Source organism: Anser cygnoides, chromosome Z (assembly GCF_040182565.1).
Source record: "Anser cygnoides isolate HZ-2024a breed goose chromosome Z, Taihu_goose_T2T_genome, whole genome shotgun sequence".
NCBI classification, from domain to species: Eukaryota; Metazoa; Chordata; class Aves; order Anseriformes; family Anatidae; genus Anser; species Anser cygnoides.
In genome coordinates, this window is record NC_089912.1 from 73,719,511 (window position 1) to 73,738,524 (window position 19,014).

Below are 19,014 nucleotides of genomic sequence, written 5' to 3' on the forward strand. Positions count from 1 at the left end.
GGTTTTAGGAGAAATATATGAGGCTATGGGAAAGGAGTGGAACATATGGTGCATACTGAAGTGTAGAAGACATTTGGTAGTATGAGGGAGACCTCAGGCTCACCCTGTGGAAAAGACAGATTTAATGGGGAGAGTGACAGAGCTCCCAAACAATGAGAGTGGGAAAGGGCTCCTGATGTGATGATCCCATCCCCTGGCAAGATGGGAATGGCAGAGCTTCCCCTCACCATCCCAGTCTGTGATGAGGGGGGAAGGAGCTGTTCCATACCTTCCCACATCACAGGAAGGGGACTGGGGGAAGGGGAGAACGATATTCTCCATTGCCTCAGTTACAAAAGGAAAAAGGAGAGCCAGCCTTCCTGCCCAGAGGTGGCCAGGCATTCAACATGCTCATCCGCAAATAAAGGACAGGAGTTTAATTATGGGCACCGTGTGCTTTTGGACACACCTCCAAAATCATAGCTGCTTCTCTGACATTCTACCTCACCAAATACTTAAACAAACTGAGAAAGTTTTAGAACAGATAACCTCGACTCCACTCCAGGTCCCATCACTATCCTGCAGCCACTGATAATTTAATTTAGCTAATGAGCTTTGGAAGAATCGTGTTGGAGACAGAGATGGGAGAGCTTTTAGGATCAACCAGTGAAATAAACAAGACAGTAGCTTCAAAAATTAAAAACGTTTTGGTAGGAGTTTTGCTTTTTTTTTTTTTTTTTTTTTCCTGGCAGGATTGTGCACTCCAATTAATTCCAAACTTCTTTCTGAAAACAGAACATCAGAAGTACAACGTGTTCTCTGAACTTGCTGGAATAAATATTATACATAGTCAGTATTTTCATTAAGTTGATTCTCTGCTGTCAGTGTATGTGGTTTACTACATAATTCAGCTAAAAAACTCATAGAAGTTAGCTCCTGTAGGGATTGTATGTGTCCTTGGAGGCCTCTGGGTCCAAACAGTAGTATGTGGATTACAACTGGCTCTAAAACCTCATATTCTTGAGAGATATACTTACTATATGAACATATCTTTATCTAGTATGTTTTTTTGTCATCCTTGCTGTCTGTGGGTAAGAATATATTAAAGACTCTTCTGAGATAGATTAATGTTTGTTCTGGACATTTGAAAGTTATTAAAAAGTTATCCTTTGGAGATAATATTCAGAGTGAATCCTGCAGTATACAAATCAGTGGATACAACCTGAAATGTATCAACATGAAGTACAACAAGTGACAGGTTTAGGTCCTGTAGCAGTTTCTGCATTGTACAATGCAGTGTTACCCAGGTGTAGCTGAGCTAAGTCTGAACTGTTAGGGAAAAATATATCACAGGGCATGGCAGCCCCAGAGAGGCGAGGCTGCTGCAGCTCCATGCCCCAGCTCCAACTGGCAGTGTGGCTGAAGATGCCTTTCCAGCAGGCACATGCATACAGAGCATGTGTATATCCCATATATATATGTGTATGTATATATATATATATATATATACACACACATGGCTGATCACACAGACTCACAGGCGGACATGCAGAGCATTCACATGAACACAAACAGCACCAATAGGCTCATCCTGTTACCCTCCCTGGCAGAGCAGGATGGACATCCACTAGCAAGAATATGTATATGTATACAAATATATATACACATGTGTATGGTGTGGATCCACACATATGGTGGGGCACTGACACTCAGACTGCTCAGCAGCTGCTCCTAGTTCCTGGTCTCCCTAGTTGCTGGAAACCAGACATAAAAGCCTCTGATGCCACAGCCCCACTGCAGCTGTGGGTACAAAACATCTGATGTACACAGAGGCACACACACAGCTGTCCAGGACTCCCCTAGGCATCAGTAGCCAACTCCCCTTGCTCTTGCCCTTAGGGATCCGTCCTTGCTCACAGGCCACTTCACCTACTCACCAGCTAGGCTGGCTTAAACTTTGCCAGTGTTCATGCAATCCCTCACACACCTCCACTCACTGTTTGCTGTGGCATCACCAGACAAGTGTACCAAACAGCCAGCTCTTTGCACATCACTGACCTAATTTTTGCTCTTACCCTTGTATTTTCCCACACTTGTTCCAACCCAAATCACTTTCATCATTCCCTTTTCCTGCCTTCGATTCCTCCTCTCAACATGCTATAATGTTCTATGCAATCCTGAAATGCTCATCCTCTGCATCCCATCATGTGTACTGTAACCCCTGGACAGTAACCTCACCGAGTCCAAAAGGTACTCCAGTGTTCACCCATAGTGATGGCTTTCAGGTATGGACCATAGAACCTCCTGGACAGCCCTGGGAAGGGCCCAGACCTGGTGTCCCTCCTTCTGAGTCCTTAGTTTGGGTTCCCACCTGTTTTGTGCCCCTGTCCTCCTCTGGGCTTGTGTGTATGGACATTTGACAGGCTGATGGCTCTTGTGATAGACCTGGGAGCAGCTAAGGCCAGGATACGATTTGGCTTCCCTAACTTGCCGTTGTCTGTCTGTGCTACTTTGTGAATGTGCAGATGAGCTCTTATCACATAATTTAACATGAACAGGTCAGCCTCTTAGAACTGTAACATCACAGCGGTGCTCCCGCGCTGCTCTCTGCTAGCAAGCCTGCCTTCCAGCATCGCAGCTATGCAGATAGCTGGGGGTGGGTATTTCTGAACCTCACTCCATCATCCTGTGCAAATACGCCCTGTATGCTGCCTGCATACACACACACAGCTACAGGAACAATTATTTGAAGCTCTTGTATGTTAAGAGATGCAGGAATACACTGGTTTCCTGCTTTTAGTTTAGTTTAGTTTAGTTTAGTTCTTCTGTGGCTGGTTTCAGTCTCCCTACCAAGTTCGTTATTTAGTTGGTTATTTTGCAGAGCTCAAGCAGTGTCTAACCTGAAAATAGACATAGGCCATTGAGCTCATATCTGATTTTTTTCCAAAAGATAAAGTGCTGCAACATAGACCTTTTACCTACTGGTTCAGCTCCGTCATGAAGGCACACTTCACTATGCTTGGTTACAGCTAGAAGTGACATTTAATACATTTTTTGGCAGACTTGGAGGGGGTTGTGCATGATAATAGTGTCTTGAGTCTATAACTGTGTTTACTATTTTAAACATGGTAATATTCACTTCAAAACCTGTGTGCTCATGAAAAATGAGGTAACAATGGACAGCTTTGTCTAGGAAACACTGCTTATATTCACTCCTTCAGTAAATGACAGAAGTAGCAGCATTACAGAATCCTGTTATAATCTATTGATTGAATAAGCAATATTTTCAGAAAAAAGTATAATGTGATCTAAGGATTATTATAAAGCAATTCCTAGGAGCAGGACAGTGCCAGTACTGAAGAATTGTGCAAATGGACATAGGCTAGTGTGAGTAGCCATTTCTTTAGGCTTTATTTGAAACAAATTAGGATTGAAAAACTGCCTTTCGAACATTATTTTTCACACAGTACTTCAGTCCATCAAACAAAACAAAAAGCTTCCATCTGATCTTTGACAGACCTCTCCCATAATAATCCAAAACTCTTTCAGAGATTTATTGATGTAACTTTACAGTACTTTGAACTATTACTGCAAAACACAGTGCTGTTTTAAGATGAGAAAATAGCTTTGCTTTAGTTAACATTCAGCAAGTGCTCTTTTCTGACAGGGATTATGGCAGAATCACAGTACAGGGAGAATGAGTCTTGCGTTGATCACTGAAAGTAATGGATCATTGAACTCCTGTATTAATCTGCTCCTTTAGTGTCTATACATTATAAAAATTCAAGCATGTTGCAGATTGCCTGCCTACCATACTACTAGAATGTGAAAGATTTACAGGGTGAATTACTGTTGACATACACCAGGGCAGTCAGACTGAAGAACTGCTGTGTTCAGCTTACTGCAAACACCAACCATGTCTTTTCATATCATCAGTCTTCCTGAGGCTAAAGTTCTTTACAAGGACAATGTTTTGGATTAATCAGAAGCTTCGGTCACTTGAAAGGCCATATATTTATGGAACAGCAAAATCTCTTTTTTAAATGACCTGCATGTTGGCTTTTGTGGAGAACTGTGGGCAAAAAAATCTATAGAAGCCATTAGTGGAAATGTAAGTCTAAAAGAAAACATAACCATGATAAGCCTATTGTACTCTTTGAATCCACACTCCTACTGATGTAGGATTCAGTGGGGATATACTTGTCTGATTTATGCAGTCAGTCAGATGTATCCTAGCACTACAGAGTCTTTCACAAAACATAAGCATTTTGAGTGATTATCAAGGACAAGATCTCTTCTCTTGTTGGTTAAAAATCCCTACAACTAGAAGATGATACATTAGCAAACCAGATGTAAAAGTCTGAGAACAAAATAAGTGGCTTTGGTAATGAGGAGCATTTGAATGCACAGGATCATAGATACAATTCATAGAATGAAAAAACACTGTTAGCTGCAGTAAAATGAAGGGTCTTACATTCTTTATCAAAGAAATTCAGGTAAGGCTACATGGAACAGAAGTCTGCAAAACAAGGCGGAATGAATTTTGTTTACACTGGTGTAACAATATTTCTTCATTCATCAATTTCTTGTATTTCACCTGTGCAGACGTGGTGGTTTCACAATTATGGGCAGCTAAGCTCCACCACGCCACTCTCTCAGCCTCCCTCCTGAAAAGAACAGGCAGAGAAAATATGAAAATATTGTAGAATATGCAGTTAATTCTTTCATTGAAATTTAATACTTTGTACCTTTTCTTTTGAAACTACTTTAATTTCCTGCTGTCATAAGGGGTAGGAATTGTCACCAACTAATAACGGATCAAATCTAAGATATTGAGTCCTTAGTGGATTGACAGCCTCTGGAATCTGAGTTACTAGTATTTGCAAAGTTACTATGGTGACAAATGTAACTCTCATTAAAAAAATAATAATAATCCTCTTTTGCTTAACCATGATTTTCCAAAGAACTCAGCATGGTTCCATAAGTACCTTCCTGCCAAAACAGACTCATGGTGCCCTTTTTCTGAGAAATTATATCTTTAGTGAAATGTAAGTATAAAGGGAAGTCTGACCTCTGCTTTGGTCACAGTATCCTATGATAGCTTACTCAAATTACTGTAATTTTTAACAGATTTAAAATAGCACAGTGTTCATATCTTAAAAGAAAGAGCAGGGTATATTCAGCTTCTTTTTGATCATTCTGGTGAAGCAGAACAACCCTAAAGTCAGTGTGATCCTTCCTTTTAAAATTCCCATGCCCTGCACAGTAGACCCATCACATGCAGCTTAAAGGTGAGCTGCAGCAGGCTGCTTTGACTCATGCCATAAGGGCATTGGCACTAGACCCAGGTGTATGAAGATGGCCTGAAGTAGCTCTTGCCTATGTCCATCCCTCTGGTCTCATGATAAGAAAAGACAGCTGGGAAGATATGATCCATATTCTCTTTCATGATGTCAGACTACACCATGGTCTTTTTTGTGAATGAAGCATTCTGCCGTGACTATGTAGAGATAAATTGTTATGTGTTACGAGAGGGGGGCAGTAGTGAACCTATCACCCACATGGGTCATTTTCCAAAATGGTTAGGAAACAGATTTTTAAAGCTATTAAATCTTCTCTTAAGGAGACCGAGAGCTCTGGTACAGAACAAGTATCCCACATGTGTAGTTAAGCAGGCTGTTTCCTATTCCAGTGCAGTTTTCCTAAGTACCCTGTATTGCCCAAGTAGAGAGAGATGCTCCACATCTTCTCTCTCCATTGACCATAAAGGGAGAGAAGAGATAATAGCATCCTACCAAGCACTTGAGTCAGAGCCTAAAGCCAGGCATACATAGTCAAGGCAAAGGCAAAGGGTAAGTGCTTAGAGTAAGCTTATTGCACTTTGTGCTACATTCAAGGGCAGATTCTTCTCTCTGTTGGAAGATGCTGACAGCAGCATCCTTCTAGGCTGAGCCTGGAGCCAGGGCGTGGAATTTTCCTTCCTACAGAGCAGGCCCAAGTACTAGCAGAGTACTATGTAGAGAGGTGCTACGAGCATGCTCCTAAGCTGCCCTTTGGTGTATCACATTCAAATTGCAGAAGAGAGCTTTGTAGGGTGAGCTCTTTCACCATCAGCACTCAACGTCCTCATAGTGTTTCAAGGCCTAGAATACTGCTATACAGCTGTAGTCAAGACTAGGGCTTGAATAATTTAAATGGAAGGAAAACTAAAGTTCATTCTCAGCCTCTGACCATGGCTTAATGTACAAAATAAATGTTGCTGTCTTCCTGGTAGATCAAAGAGCTGTAGTGGAACGTGCTGGAGAGAAACAACAGAAGGGAGACAGAACGGCTTTGCAGTTTTGCTGATAAATTTAGATCCTAATTTTAAAAGGTGAAAGATAAGATATGAATAAGCTGTTGATTTTGTTTCAAAGCTCTGGTTTTAGATGATAACGTTTGCATTAGAACGTGAAAATACTTTTTTTAATTGTGTGGGAGAAAGTGTCACAGATTGTTTCTAAAAATGTAGGAAGAATGTTGATGGCAGGAGCAAATGCTGAAAGATTGTTTGGTTTAACAAGCAAAAGTAAAACCTATGCTGACATTACCCTTGTAACAATAATTCTTGAAGATAATCCTTAGTTTCTTTGAAATCCAAAATTAAACAGAATCACATTGCCCTAGATGTCAAAATCACTGTTGTCTTTGTTTGCTGTGTTACAATTCTGTGTGAAAATGATTTAAGGGGAATTTGCTGTGCTTTGACTTCCATTTTTCTCTGTCTTTCTTTTAAGGTCAACTCAAATCAAAACATACTCTTGGGATAATGCCCAGGTTATTTTGGTTGGTAACAAGTGTGACATGGAGGATGAGCGAGTAATCTTCACCGAGAGAGGCAAACATTTAGCAGAGCAACTTGGTAAGAAAAAAAAAAATACCAAAAGCTGTATGATTGCTTGTAAGAATGCATGAACTAATCTCATTAATTGCTACTTGTAATGAAATGTTCATGAGACACTCACTGTAAAGAAATACAGCCATACAATGCTTCCTTTTTGTTTCTGTAGACTGAAGTTTAAACCATCCATGTTGATATCATTAAAACTTTAGCATCATTAGAACGGATATGTGTCTGTAGATGAACTTATGCAGAGCTGTGACGTGTCTTTTAAAAGCATCCACAAGACCAGTGCTGGCTCAGAGGCTTAGACGTATCTAATACAACATTTCTTACGCTGCTTTTTAGATAGGAAGTATGTTATGGACTTTGAGGTAAACAGAGAAAGATTCTGTATGTGTCTGTGTATATATATAATATCTTTAGGTAGTTACAACCATAGGCAGATATGTTCTAGTGAAGGAAAAATAAATAAAACAAAATAAACAAACAAAAATAAACTAGAAGAAAAAGGAGAGAGGAGAAATTTTGTTCAAAATGTGAGCTAGAATTTCAAAAACTTGAACATATGGGCTGCGATTTCCACTGCCAATAATCCAAAACAGAAAGACACCAATATCCAACTCCCAGTGCTGTCACTTCACTTACTGAACAGGTATGTTACACAGGTGTGTAAATAAGATGAACTTCTATTTCATGGAGCCTCCCTCTAGCAGGCAAATATTGTCCCGCAGAAATTTACAGAGCTGTGAAAACCTCTGTTCTTCCTGTTTCTGTCCAGCAGTGATACTCTTTCATACTATGAAATGTTTGGGGGTGACACTGGCCATACTGCAATGGAAAAGCTCCACAGCATCACAACAGTACTACCCAGCCCATTTTTTCTCTGAATTTGCTAATCTCTCTGCTGATTTGCTAAGCATGCCCAACCGTTGTGCAAATTAAAACCTGGAATCACTGGAGGCTAATTTCCATGGTGTAGTGGGCACTGGGTTATTATTATTATTGTTATTTTTAAAACTGACTGTGGTAAAGGCACAGGGTAGCTTCTTGTGAATTACGTGCGTAACTCAGATCTCCTAATTACTCTTTTTATATGGTATTTTGGGGAGAGGGTATTTTAAGAATGCTTGCATAGGAGCCAGCAAAAGAAGGTGATGTTTCACCTTTTTGACTGTAATCCCATGCTGTTTATTTTAAACATGTATTTTCATAGCTTGCTGACCTCATTTTTTAAAAATATTTTTCCTAGTTCTACAATTGTTTGTCCTGGCAAATAATTTCATCAGAACGACAAACCTTCCTATCTTGTCCGTCTAAGTAAGCATCTGAGAAAAAGCACACCTCATAAATATCCTTTAAAAATTACCATAAATTAGTCCTTGAAAGGTGGCAGAAAAGATTTAACAGCAGGATAAGCAAGTCAAGACAAAATGCTGACATTTGTGAAGAACTCAGTTTTTAACTGAGTTTTTAAACAGTTTTAACTGTTTGCAGTAAAATCAAAAAGGTTGCCATAGCATGCTACGTTAACAGGTGGTACCTTTCTTTGCAGAAATACCTGTCACGCTGTATGTATTTCAGATATGTATATATCTGTTCTTCACTTTGTGAACATTTCTAATATTTATTCATTTTTTTATTTATTCATTTTAATAGGCTCTAGGAAAGTATGTTCAATGGTGAAAGAGATATAAAAATTGTATCTGTATATTTTACCCGAAATTTTGACCAGGCACTAAAATGTCTGACACTGTAAGTCTGCAATGTCGAATTTGAAGATTTATTTAAAGTCACATAACTAATCTGAATTGCTAATCCTCAAAGCATTTCTCTATAGAAAGATTAATGCACTGAGTTGACAAGCAATCCCCAAGGTCATGAATTTAGCAAGATGAGAAGGAAGTTTGCATGGTATACAGTCAAGAATACTCAGCTGTAATAAACAATGCCAGGGAAAGAAAAAAAAAAAAAAAGTAATGAGATAGATATCAAAACTCTTGTTTCAGGATTTAAAGCAAACTCTAACTCCTGGGATATAGAATTCACTTTTCATGGAAGCAGATTATGCTGTATTCCCATCTCGATCTACTCTGAGGTTTTCTGTTCTCAGATACATGTCCTGTGACTATCTCAAAGGCAGAACATCATGGTATTGTGCGGGATATATTGTGTCTGTGGTCCAGTATTCACTGTACTCAAACTGCACACACAAATGTTCGGATGTTTTCTGTACATTTGCAATCATTTCTGAAATCTGCCCAATGACTGGGAGATGGGGTTAGGAAAAGCAGAAGAATGAGTTTAACTGAATTGTAGTAAGTACACAGGCAACATAGGCTAGTTTGATGGGCATTGAGTTGTATCATATGCAGGACTGTCTTTTCTTTGCCAGTCAGTTGATAACTTCTTTTGCAGACAAGTTTCAGAAACAATCATATACGTTTTTGTGTCCTGCAAGAAATTTTAAGACTGAGCTGTCTGTATGGTGCAGTCTGTAATGTTGATTACAGCCATATTTATAAGCAAACACAATACATGTAACTCCTGTATAAAAAAAAATATTTTTAAACAGTCTGTTCTCAAGCGAGGCTTTATTTTGAGCCCTGTTTCATGTGCAGTCCTCTCAAAAATGAAAACGTATATTTTGGGCCAGGTTTTCAAAAGGTCAGAAAAAAAAAAAAAAAAAGTGGGTGTTTAACCCTCTGGCAAATATAGTTAAGAACCTTGATTTCTGTCGGAAAATTGGAACACTTTTGTGGCTGCTGAACTCCTTGCTGAATGCAATTATATTAAGGAGCTGTAATCAGTCATTTCTTCATGTATCATTACTGACTTATTTCTAAAGCGTAATCCCCAAACAAGTGTTTTAGACCAACCACCAGTAGGTCTGGTTACCTGTTAAATCCTGGCTAAACTAGCCACGTATCCCGTGTTAGCTCAGAATAGCTCCTCTCACAGTGCTAATTGGAGTTTTGAAGAGAAATAAGGAATTGCTAACAAAACCGGATTTCTAAAAATTAATTGTGAGAAATTTTCTGAACAGATCTGACCTTGAAGGCAAATGAACAGAATGTTTATGAAGTCAGAATTTGTCTTATTTCCATTTACATATTTTAAAACTTGTTGCTAATGAGATAGAGCACAACAATTCCCATATCACCACAGATCATAGCTTCAAGCTGCTTACAACCTTATCTACGGTAATGGATAATGGAAGTAGGTGCCTTGTGAAGGGTATAAAAGGGGAAGCAAATAGTGATACTTTCCCAGACTGGAGCAAATTGTGTTCAGGGGTCTTATGAGCCAAAGGCAGTATCTTTCATAGAATCAGGGAATCACTCAGGTTGGAAAAGACCTCTAAGATCATCTAGACCAACCTTTAACCTAAAGCCCACCACTAAACCATGCTACTAAGTTCTACATCTACACATTTCTTGAAGACCTCCAGGGATGGTGAAACAACCACTTCTCTGAGCACCCTATTCCAGTGCCACAAAACCCTTTCCACAAAGAAATTTCTCCTAATATCCAATCTAAACCTCCCCTGATGCAACTTGAGGCTGTTTACCCTCATCTTTATCTCTTGGTACTTGGGAGAAGAGCCTGATCCACACCTTGCTACTACATCCTTTAAGGTAACTGTAAAGTAAAATGAGGTCTCCCCCGAGCCTCCTTTTCTCCAGGCTAAACAATCCCAGATCTCTCAGCTGCTCCTCATAAGACTTGTTCTCTAGACCAGTCACCAGCCTTGTTGACCTTCTTTGGACAAGTTCCAGTACCTCTATGTCCTTCTTGTAGTGAGACTTTCATGACTATATGAAAGTCCTTTCATGACACTTTTCTATGGACTTGTCCAATGATCTCTTTAAAGTCATATAAAATCTTCCAGTCCACGGCATTCTATAAATATATACAGTTTATCAGAGTTTTCTGCCTTTGCTTTGAATTGGCCACTTGCTATTTTGACCTGATGTTTCTTAACTGTAATGTTTTGAGAAACAGTGAAAAATACTCTCATTACCTGCACTGTACCTCTGTCATATCCCTCCTTTTTCTCAAGGCTGAAATTCTCAAGCTATTTCATCGTTCCAGATACAAAAAGCATTTCACACCTTAGTCATTCCTTGCCACCTTATTTAGTACTCTTTGTAAGTGATACATCCTTTTTTTTGAGAAATCAGTTCATATTAGCATCATTTAAAAAGTAATATTAGAATGAGATGAAGACAGACAGGATCAAATAAATTCGTCTGAGTCATGCACGTCTACCTCACAGAGTTATCATACCGAGAAAATATAGAAACGTGACAAATCAGCCAGTACAGAAAAACAATTAATCTAGTGTTCACAATAATCACATTGAGACAATTTTATTGACTAATCACTTCAAAAAGAAGGGGGTGAGGAACATAATGTTTATGCCATTTTCTTATTTCATGAATGTTCACTCCAAGTACTATGTGGATTTGCTATTGAGTAAAACCCCAACATAGTCAACACTTACATGCATTAAGCATTTCAGTAGAACAAGCTTGAAATTTTGTGCAAAAAATAAAAAATGCTTGCACATTTACCAGCTGTGTTTCTCACATGGCTTTTTTGATACATTGATCTCACGCACCTCAGCTGAGTTCAAAGCTTCGTAAAAGTTTGGTGTCACTTTTCAGAACAGAAATGAAAAGAATGACTCACAGATGGCATGAATGTCTTGGTTCTTTTTATTTGTAGTCTGTATGATATATTGTGATCTACTTTCTGGCAAAAGCTTAGCAGGCAGAGGTGTGTGCAGAGCTTTGAATAGACACTGAGTAACTGCACACAAAAATGGAAGGTTGCATATGTAGTTTTACATATGCTTTCCTCATTTACTTATTCCATTTTGCTGTGCCTGCAAATTGGGTAGATAATTTTGTATGTATTGCCTTTGACTGTTTATTTGCGTCTGTACAGTTCTTTTTCTTTTTTTTTTTTTTGTTTGTTGTTGTTTTGTGTGTATCCTGCAAATTATTTAAGCACTCATTAGTTTTTAATTGCAAGTTCTGTCATTAGAAGGTAAAATGCATTGTCAAGGCCACAGCCCCTAAGATTGCTGCAGCAGTACAGTCCTGCCCACAGGTCCAAGCCACGCCACCTGTGCTCATGCTGCAGCAAGTATGAGGGGGATACAGCACGATCTGTCCCCAGTGTCTGGCCACCTCTGCTGTAAGGTCCTGCTTGTCCTATCCCACCTTTTTGGCTAAGGTTGGTTAAGAGTCTGGGAAATTGAGCTGCTGTACCACAGAAACGATGTCCTGCTAAAATGTGCTTCTGGCTGTATGTTCTGTCAACCCGTTTTCAGGGCAGTGCACCTTCCCCCAGAGTTTCTGTGCCTCCACGTTTCTTGCATCCTGCCACCCAGGATCACCCAGGGCTGGGGAGCACGCAGCACTTCTGACCGTGCCTTAGGGTAGACTCACCTGCTTTGTAAATGTGTCCTGGCACACTGTCTCTCCCAGAGGCCACCAAACAATGTCCAAAACCAAAATCAAACAGGTCCTAAGCGAGGTCTTGCATTCCCTTCTGCAAAGGCAGGCAGAAGCCAGCCTCATGCTGAACTCAGGGTGCCCAGGTCTGCTGCTGAGATGGGCAGGGACACGATCGGTTTCTGAATCCTGTCATGGCTTCAGCACAAGACACCAGGTCTTGCTTCAGGACTGGGGTGAACCTACTTGCCTGTAGGAACTTGGGGTATAAGCGCCATGAGTTCTGGGAATATTAAGCATCTATGAGTTTAGGCAATAACTAAAGAGGCGTTTTTAGGGCTCCAATTTTGACATCTAAATCAGGAATCAAGTGGGACTTGGCACCTCAGCGCATGGCTTACTAGAACAGCAAGTTCTGTTTTGCCTGTGTGTCTGGCTGGAGGCCGTGGTGCAGAAGGTGCAGAACTTTCCATTAAAAATGAAAATAATTGGTTTATGCAGGAATATGCCTCTTTCCTATTTCCACCCTTCACTGTTTTTTAGCTCCGTTTAAAAGGCAAATGTTAGTGCCAGAGGAAGGATACAGACAGCACTGGAAAACACGAGGCTTCTTTTAGTTGAAGCACACACGGGGTATTGGCAGAGCAATTGAAGTCTCAGAAGCACCTGTCCCCAGGATGTTTGTTCTACCGGGGGAAATGCCAGCCTGCTGTTGCTTTGATAGACTCCAAGATGCATTACTTAATGACAAAGAGGAGCAAGGGATTGCGTTTGCTCACCAAAAGTCTCATGTGAACAAGCAAACAAAAATTCTTTGCCACAAATGTAATTTATCTCCCAAATGCACTCTTTCAAAAGGTATCTGGAAGTCACAATCAAAGTCACTGCTCTTTGCTGAGATAGTAATAGCAAAGTCCTCTTTAGGGGTTTAATGTTGTTTTAATACTTTTCTTAAAATATTTTAGCCCTTGAGCTTGTTTGGAGAGCACAGGTCCCATCCAGCTGACCTGCAAAGCAGAGCACACAGTATGCAGATCTTCTAGCATAGCTGCAGTTGCAGAAGATGCTTTGAAGAACATCAACGGTCACCAGCTACTTTCAGCCCCATTCCCTGGGAGAGGTGACCTTTGCAGTGATGCCACTTGTGTCTGTCTTGCTGTTTGAGAGAGGGGTGGAGGTCTCTAGGATATCAGGAGCTCTGAGGAAGTGGACAGCTGAGCAGAGAAGAAAGGTCTTGCAGTTGTCTCGATTGACAGCCTGCAATGTGAATGCAAACCTTTATTAGGTACTATTCACAGCAGGCGTGAAGATAACTGCCTGTCAGTGCCCTCTCAGAGCCAACCACAGAATGCAAACCCAGGAAAATAAGGCACCATTAGCTCGTCTCCTTTATGCAGTATGACTGTTAAATGATTCATTCCGATGGCTTCCTGGACTTTGCCAGTCATACGCTGCTAAGTTACAAAGTGAGCAGCTTCCTGCAGTCACTTCTTGCTCAGCCATCACAATACTGTATTACTCCTGAAAATATCGGGTTGGACACGCCACTGGAAAGAGCAGCACTAAGGAGCACAGCTCAAGCTTGCCTACACGAAAGGATAGCTATCAAAGGAATGCAGCCTTGAGGACATCTGTTAAACACAGCATAACATCAGGGGGGAGAAATAAAATTGTCTTGGTTATGGACAAACACTCTGAAACCAGAAGGTCTTTCTGATCAACTGGTGAAACACTAACATCGCTCTTGCCTCTATTGGCAGTGGAACTGTGCTTAAAATTGGTTAGCTAGCATGTCCTCTTGATGTCACTTTTTCTCAGGAAAGTGCAGAATGTTCTTCTCTTTGCACACAGCTCTCCTTTCTGTTTTTTTTTTTCTTTTTTTTTTTTTTTTGAAAGCAGGCATAAACAAGTTTTAATGAGCTTTGATGAAGGCAGAGAAGGAAAAAAAATCAGGATTTCAGGCTGTTCATATGCTTACCAATGGCTAACTTAACTACTCTGTGTGCTCTGTAGCTCACCAGGTGAGCAACAACAGCATGACAGTGTCCTGGCTGATCCCTGCTGCTGTAGCGTGCTGCAGGGGCTGCTGAGAGCTTGACAGCTTTCTCTGAGTCAATACCAGGGGGCAGATAAGGAAATGAGACAGAACAGTGTACAGACAGCAAAGGGAAAAGTGAGTGAAACAACAGCAAAGGGTTTTAGATGATGCTTCTTGCTGCATCTTCCACACACAATGTTCTTATGGTCAGACAGCACTTTGATATTTTGGATCTTCTCATTTTCTGCTCCATTCTGCCTTTCCAACCCATTTGCCTTTTGGGTTTTGTCATATCTTTGTAGTTATCTGCTCTGCTCAGTCTCTTCCACTTCTGCAGTACAGATCATCATGGGTGGTGGGAACATGCTGTTCTTTGAGCTCTGCTGCCCTCAGCATCACCAGGGAGTTGCCTCACTTCAGCCTCATACTCACACAAAAAGTCTTTATTCTCAGTTAATAACAAGCAGCAGGAAAAACAAACAAACACAAAAAAATACAAATAAAAAAAAAAACACACTGAAGACAGTATTAAAAGGCATGGATCTGAAGCCATCAAACACAGGCATTTTAGAAGCTCACGGTCTCTAAGCACTATTAGTGAAATATTTGAAAAATGAGTCAGGAGGAGAGGAAAGGTCACTGGGAAAAACATCTGCAAATTATTCTGTAACAAAATGAAAAGCAATCAGAATTCAGGAGGTTGTACACCTTTCCACTTTGTTCTGAAATATTTTTTCTAGACATACTCTGCTAGGTGAAAATGCCCCCTATCTCTTTGAAACTGTTCTACAGACATTCAGACACAGGGCTTCTGTTAAAAATAAATAAATGAAATCTTTGCTGAAGGTAATACATGGGAAATCGAATCTTTGTGCAGGATGGATGAGATCCTCTGTTGCAAGGGTCATAGAATCATAGAATCATTTAGGTTGGAAAAGACTTTCAAGATCACCAAGTCCAACTATCCACTTAACACTGCAAGTCCACCACAAAACCATGTCCCTAAGGGCCACAGCCACATGTCTCAAAAACCTCCAGGGATGCTGACTCCACCACTTCCCTGGGCAGCCCATTGCAATGCCTAAGCAGCCCATCTGTGAAGAAATTCTTCCTGATATCCAATGTAAACCTCCCCTGGAGAACCTTGAGGCTGTCACCTCACATCCTATCACTTGTCACCTGAGAGAAGAGCCTGACACCCACCTTGCTACCATTCCCTTTCAGGTAGTTGTAGAGAGTGATGAGGTGTCCCTTCAGCCTCCTTTTCAGCAGACGAGACAAGCCCAGTTCCCTCAGCCTCTCCTCATAGGTCTTGTTTTCTAGGCCCTTCAGCAGCTTTGCTGCTCTTCTCTCAATGCATTCCAGCAACTCAATGTCCTTCTTGTAGCGAGGGGTGCCAAAGTGAACACAGTGCTCAAGGTGCCATCTGTCTCACCAGGACAGAGTACAGAGGGACAGTCCCTTCCCTAGTCCTGCTGGCCAGACTGCTTCTGGTGCAGGCCAGGAGGCTGTTGGCTCTCTTGGCCAGCCAGCCACACAGCTGTCTCATGTCCATCGGGCTGTTGACCAGCACCCCCAGGTCCTTTTCTGCCAGGCAACTTTCCAAGCCTTTTCCAGGCTTGTTCCCCAAGCCTGTACTACTGCAAGGGGTCATTATGCCCCAAGTGTTGTACCCAGCATTTAGCCCTGTTGAATGCCATACAGCTGGACATGGCCCATCGATCTAGCCTATCAAGATCCCTCTGCAGGGCCTTCCTAGCTTCAACCAGATCAACAATCCCGCCCAAGCTGGTGTCATGGGCAAACTCAGTGAGGGTGCACTTGATCCCCTCATCAAGATGGTTGATGAAAATGTTAAACAAAACTGGCCCCAGTACTGAGCCCTGCAGTGGTGTCTTCAGCTGCGTTAGATGAGATTCTCAGAACTGTTCTGCTGAATTCTTGTAATCCAGCTCGTCCTATGGCACCTCTCCAGTACATGCCATGATCAGTTGGAAGTGATTATTTTAAAATGCGCACAAACCATTTCTTGACTGGCTACAAAAGGCTGTTCTGTGCGATCCTTTCTGCATCTGCAGGAACAGTTTCTACAGACCATCTATAATTATCTTACCCATGTGCAGCTGAATCCATTCTACAGTAGAAGCTGCCTATGGGGAACCTACTGGAACAGCCATGTTCTCAACACAGGGTATTTAACAAAACATGTAAGCATAGTGCCTATCAACTGCCCTGTGCACAGCCAGGACTGTTCAGGGGAATCTCCAGGAGTGACTAAAATTCCCACCCGTACAGTGTCTGTAAAGAACAAGGCAAATATTTTGTTGTGGAAGAAGCTGGGAGTTCGGTCACCTTGTCATGGGTCACTGCATTGTTCCAAATCAGTGTATCATCTCATCTTTGCTGGGTCTAACTGGGGAGGTCCTTGGTCACCCAGGAAACTGAGGACTAAGCAGATACAATGTGTACACAGGCAAAGCCTGATAACCAGCTATAGCACTACTGTAACAATAATTTCCTATTTATATCAAAATCATAACCAAAATACCATAGACTTCATTACAGCCGTGATATCTGTTTTTATTTGAATAAATATTTTTTGTTCTTGAACACTCTATAAGCCCCATTCTACTTGCAAAGAGGGGGGCCTGTTTGTTTTTCGTAGTGTTTTTATGTAGAAAGTCCTTACTGTGGTAGTGGATCTGTTCTCTTGATTCTGTCTGTGTTATAGTATTTCCTGACGTAGGAGTCCTCTCTTCTTTGTGACACTTTTCTTTTGCTTTTCTGCTTCCTCTGTCCAGATCTTGTCTACCTGTCTTACCTGCCATTTCATGATCATCTCTTGTGCTAGGTATTCTGTGTTCCTGTTAAAACCTGCTCCCCTTAGAAATGTCTTAATTTATTCTTCTTGTCATCTTCTCTAAGGCTTTAGTGTTGCAACTCTCAAATATAACCCCATTGTGCCTCAACCCTTCTGCCCTCTTGTCCTGCTTGTATCTTCCTCCTTCTCCTCTTTCTGTCTACACAGCCTCAAACAGTGAGGGTATAGTGCTTATGCTATCCCTTTCTTATGCCTCTCATGTCTTCTCTTATCCCTTTCTTATATCACTGTTACCCGTACAATAAGATATTTATTTATTTATTTATTTTCTGCATGAAAGATATTGTAGCTGGCAAGGAATGGAATATTTACTAAAGCAACAATCTTGTTGGGGGTTAGTTTAGGCACTAAACCCCCTTTTTCACTTCATGCTCAGCTTTCAACTCTGTTTACTTATTTGAGAAGAAAAAGAGCAGAAGCATGCAATGGGCACAAGTGCTGCCATATTACACATGGGATCATAGGAGGTGACAGAGCTGAACGATGGTCAGGCTAGAGAGCTGTTATCTAAAGAGCAATAATTATATTCTGTCACAGCTGTGCCTTGTTTGTACCGTAAATACAGTGTGATGTTCTCAGCATCCCAGGGAGTGGCTCCTGATTTTATGCCATTTTATTGAAGTTATGACCAATCCAAGTGTTCTGGATTCAGCTTGCACAAGCACAGCAAGCACCTGCTTCTAGTCAGAGCAGTCTGACTGCCACTGCTCAGGTTCCTCATAGAGTCTGAGTGAGATAATGGCCTTCAGTCATCCTCTTGGATTGCAGTGCAGACATACACTTGAAATCAAATCTAACTTCTTTGGAACAGCTGCTTTTCTTCTGCTTCCCATGGAGCAGATGTTAAGAGCTCTGGGAAGATCTGACTGTATTGCTGTGTTACAGAATCACAGCTGAGTTTCAACACAGAGCACTGAGAATGTGGAGGACCCTTTTTCCCCCTTGCAGTCCCCAACAGATCTGAAAAGTTTTCTCCTGAACGGAGCGCTGCAGAAGCACTGAAGCCACCACCAAGTGAGGTTACATTGGCTTTCCACATTTTCCTTCCCTTTTAGAGGAAAGGTGTTGTGTCAGCCCAGCTAAGCTATAACAAACGAATGGTTTGAGACATAGATTCAAACCAACTCCCAGTGTATGATTTCTGTATGTCGTCTTTTACCCACAGTTTTCCTGCTTTTCAGGTAAATGTAGAAAGGAAAAGTTTTCAAGCTAACGTATCCTCATGCCTGGAATATTGTCCTAGCACTTCTTGCTGATATTATTAGAAGTTGTCTGACTAAATCCCTGTTACAATGTTTGTACCTCCAGGGGTTTATTATTGAAACTACCTACAAGTACTAACTTTGGCCTGTGTTTATCTCCTATGCATCTAAATAATTTAGCACTTTGTGACATTTCAGAAAAAGGCACCTTATATAAACTAAAAATATGAAGAATATTCAGAACACAGAATTTGCATTTGTTATTGGCTCATGCTGAGTTATCTTGCCAAGTTAAATATAATTGTCTTCTGTAGATCTAAGCTAGTACTCAACCACTTACCTGGTTATAGGACTGTGCATATGTGCATTATATCCTGTTTATCGAATATATGGAACTAATATTATCTGAGTAGCTGAATTTAAATTTCAAGTAGCTTTGGAAATAGAAGATTAGCCCACACATGACATTAAAAAAAAAAAAAAAAAGAGAGAGAGAAAGAAAGAAAGAAAAAAGGAAAAGCTGTTTTCTGCCTTTCTGCCAAGAGTTTGAAGTTAATGACATTTTCTTA

The 19,014-nt window shown here is 40.9% G+C and overlaps 1 protein-coding gene across 1 annotated transcript in view; it reads left to right on the forward strand.

The window, feature by feature from the left end:
• The window catches only part of RAB3C (RAB3C, member RAS oncogene family), a 143,608-nt gene that overhangs the window by 115,053 nt on the left and 9,541 nt on the right, over positions 1-19,014 (forward strand). The window contains exon 4 of the mRNA XM_048053508.2: positions 6,756-6,880. Within this exon, the coding sequence (XP_047909465.2) occupies positions 6,756-6,880 (125 nt within the window). The remainder of the gene's footprint in view (positions 1-6,755; positions 6,881-19,014) is intronic.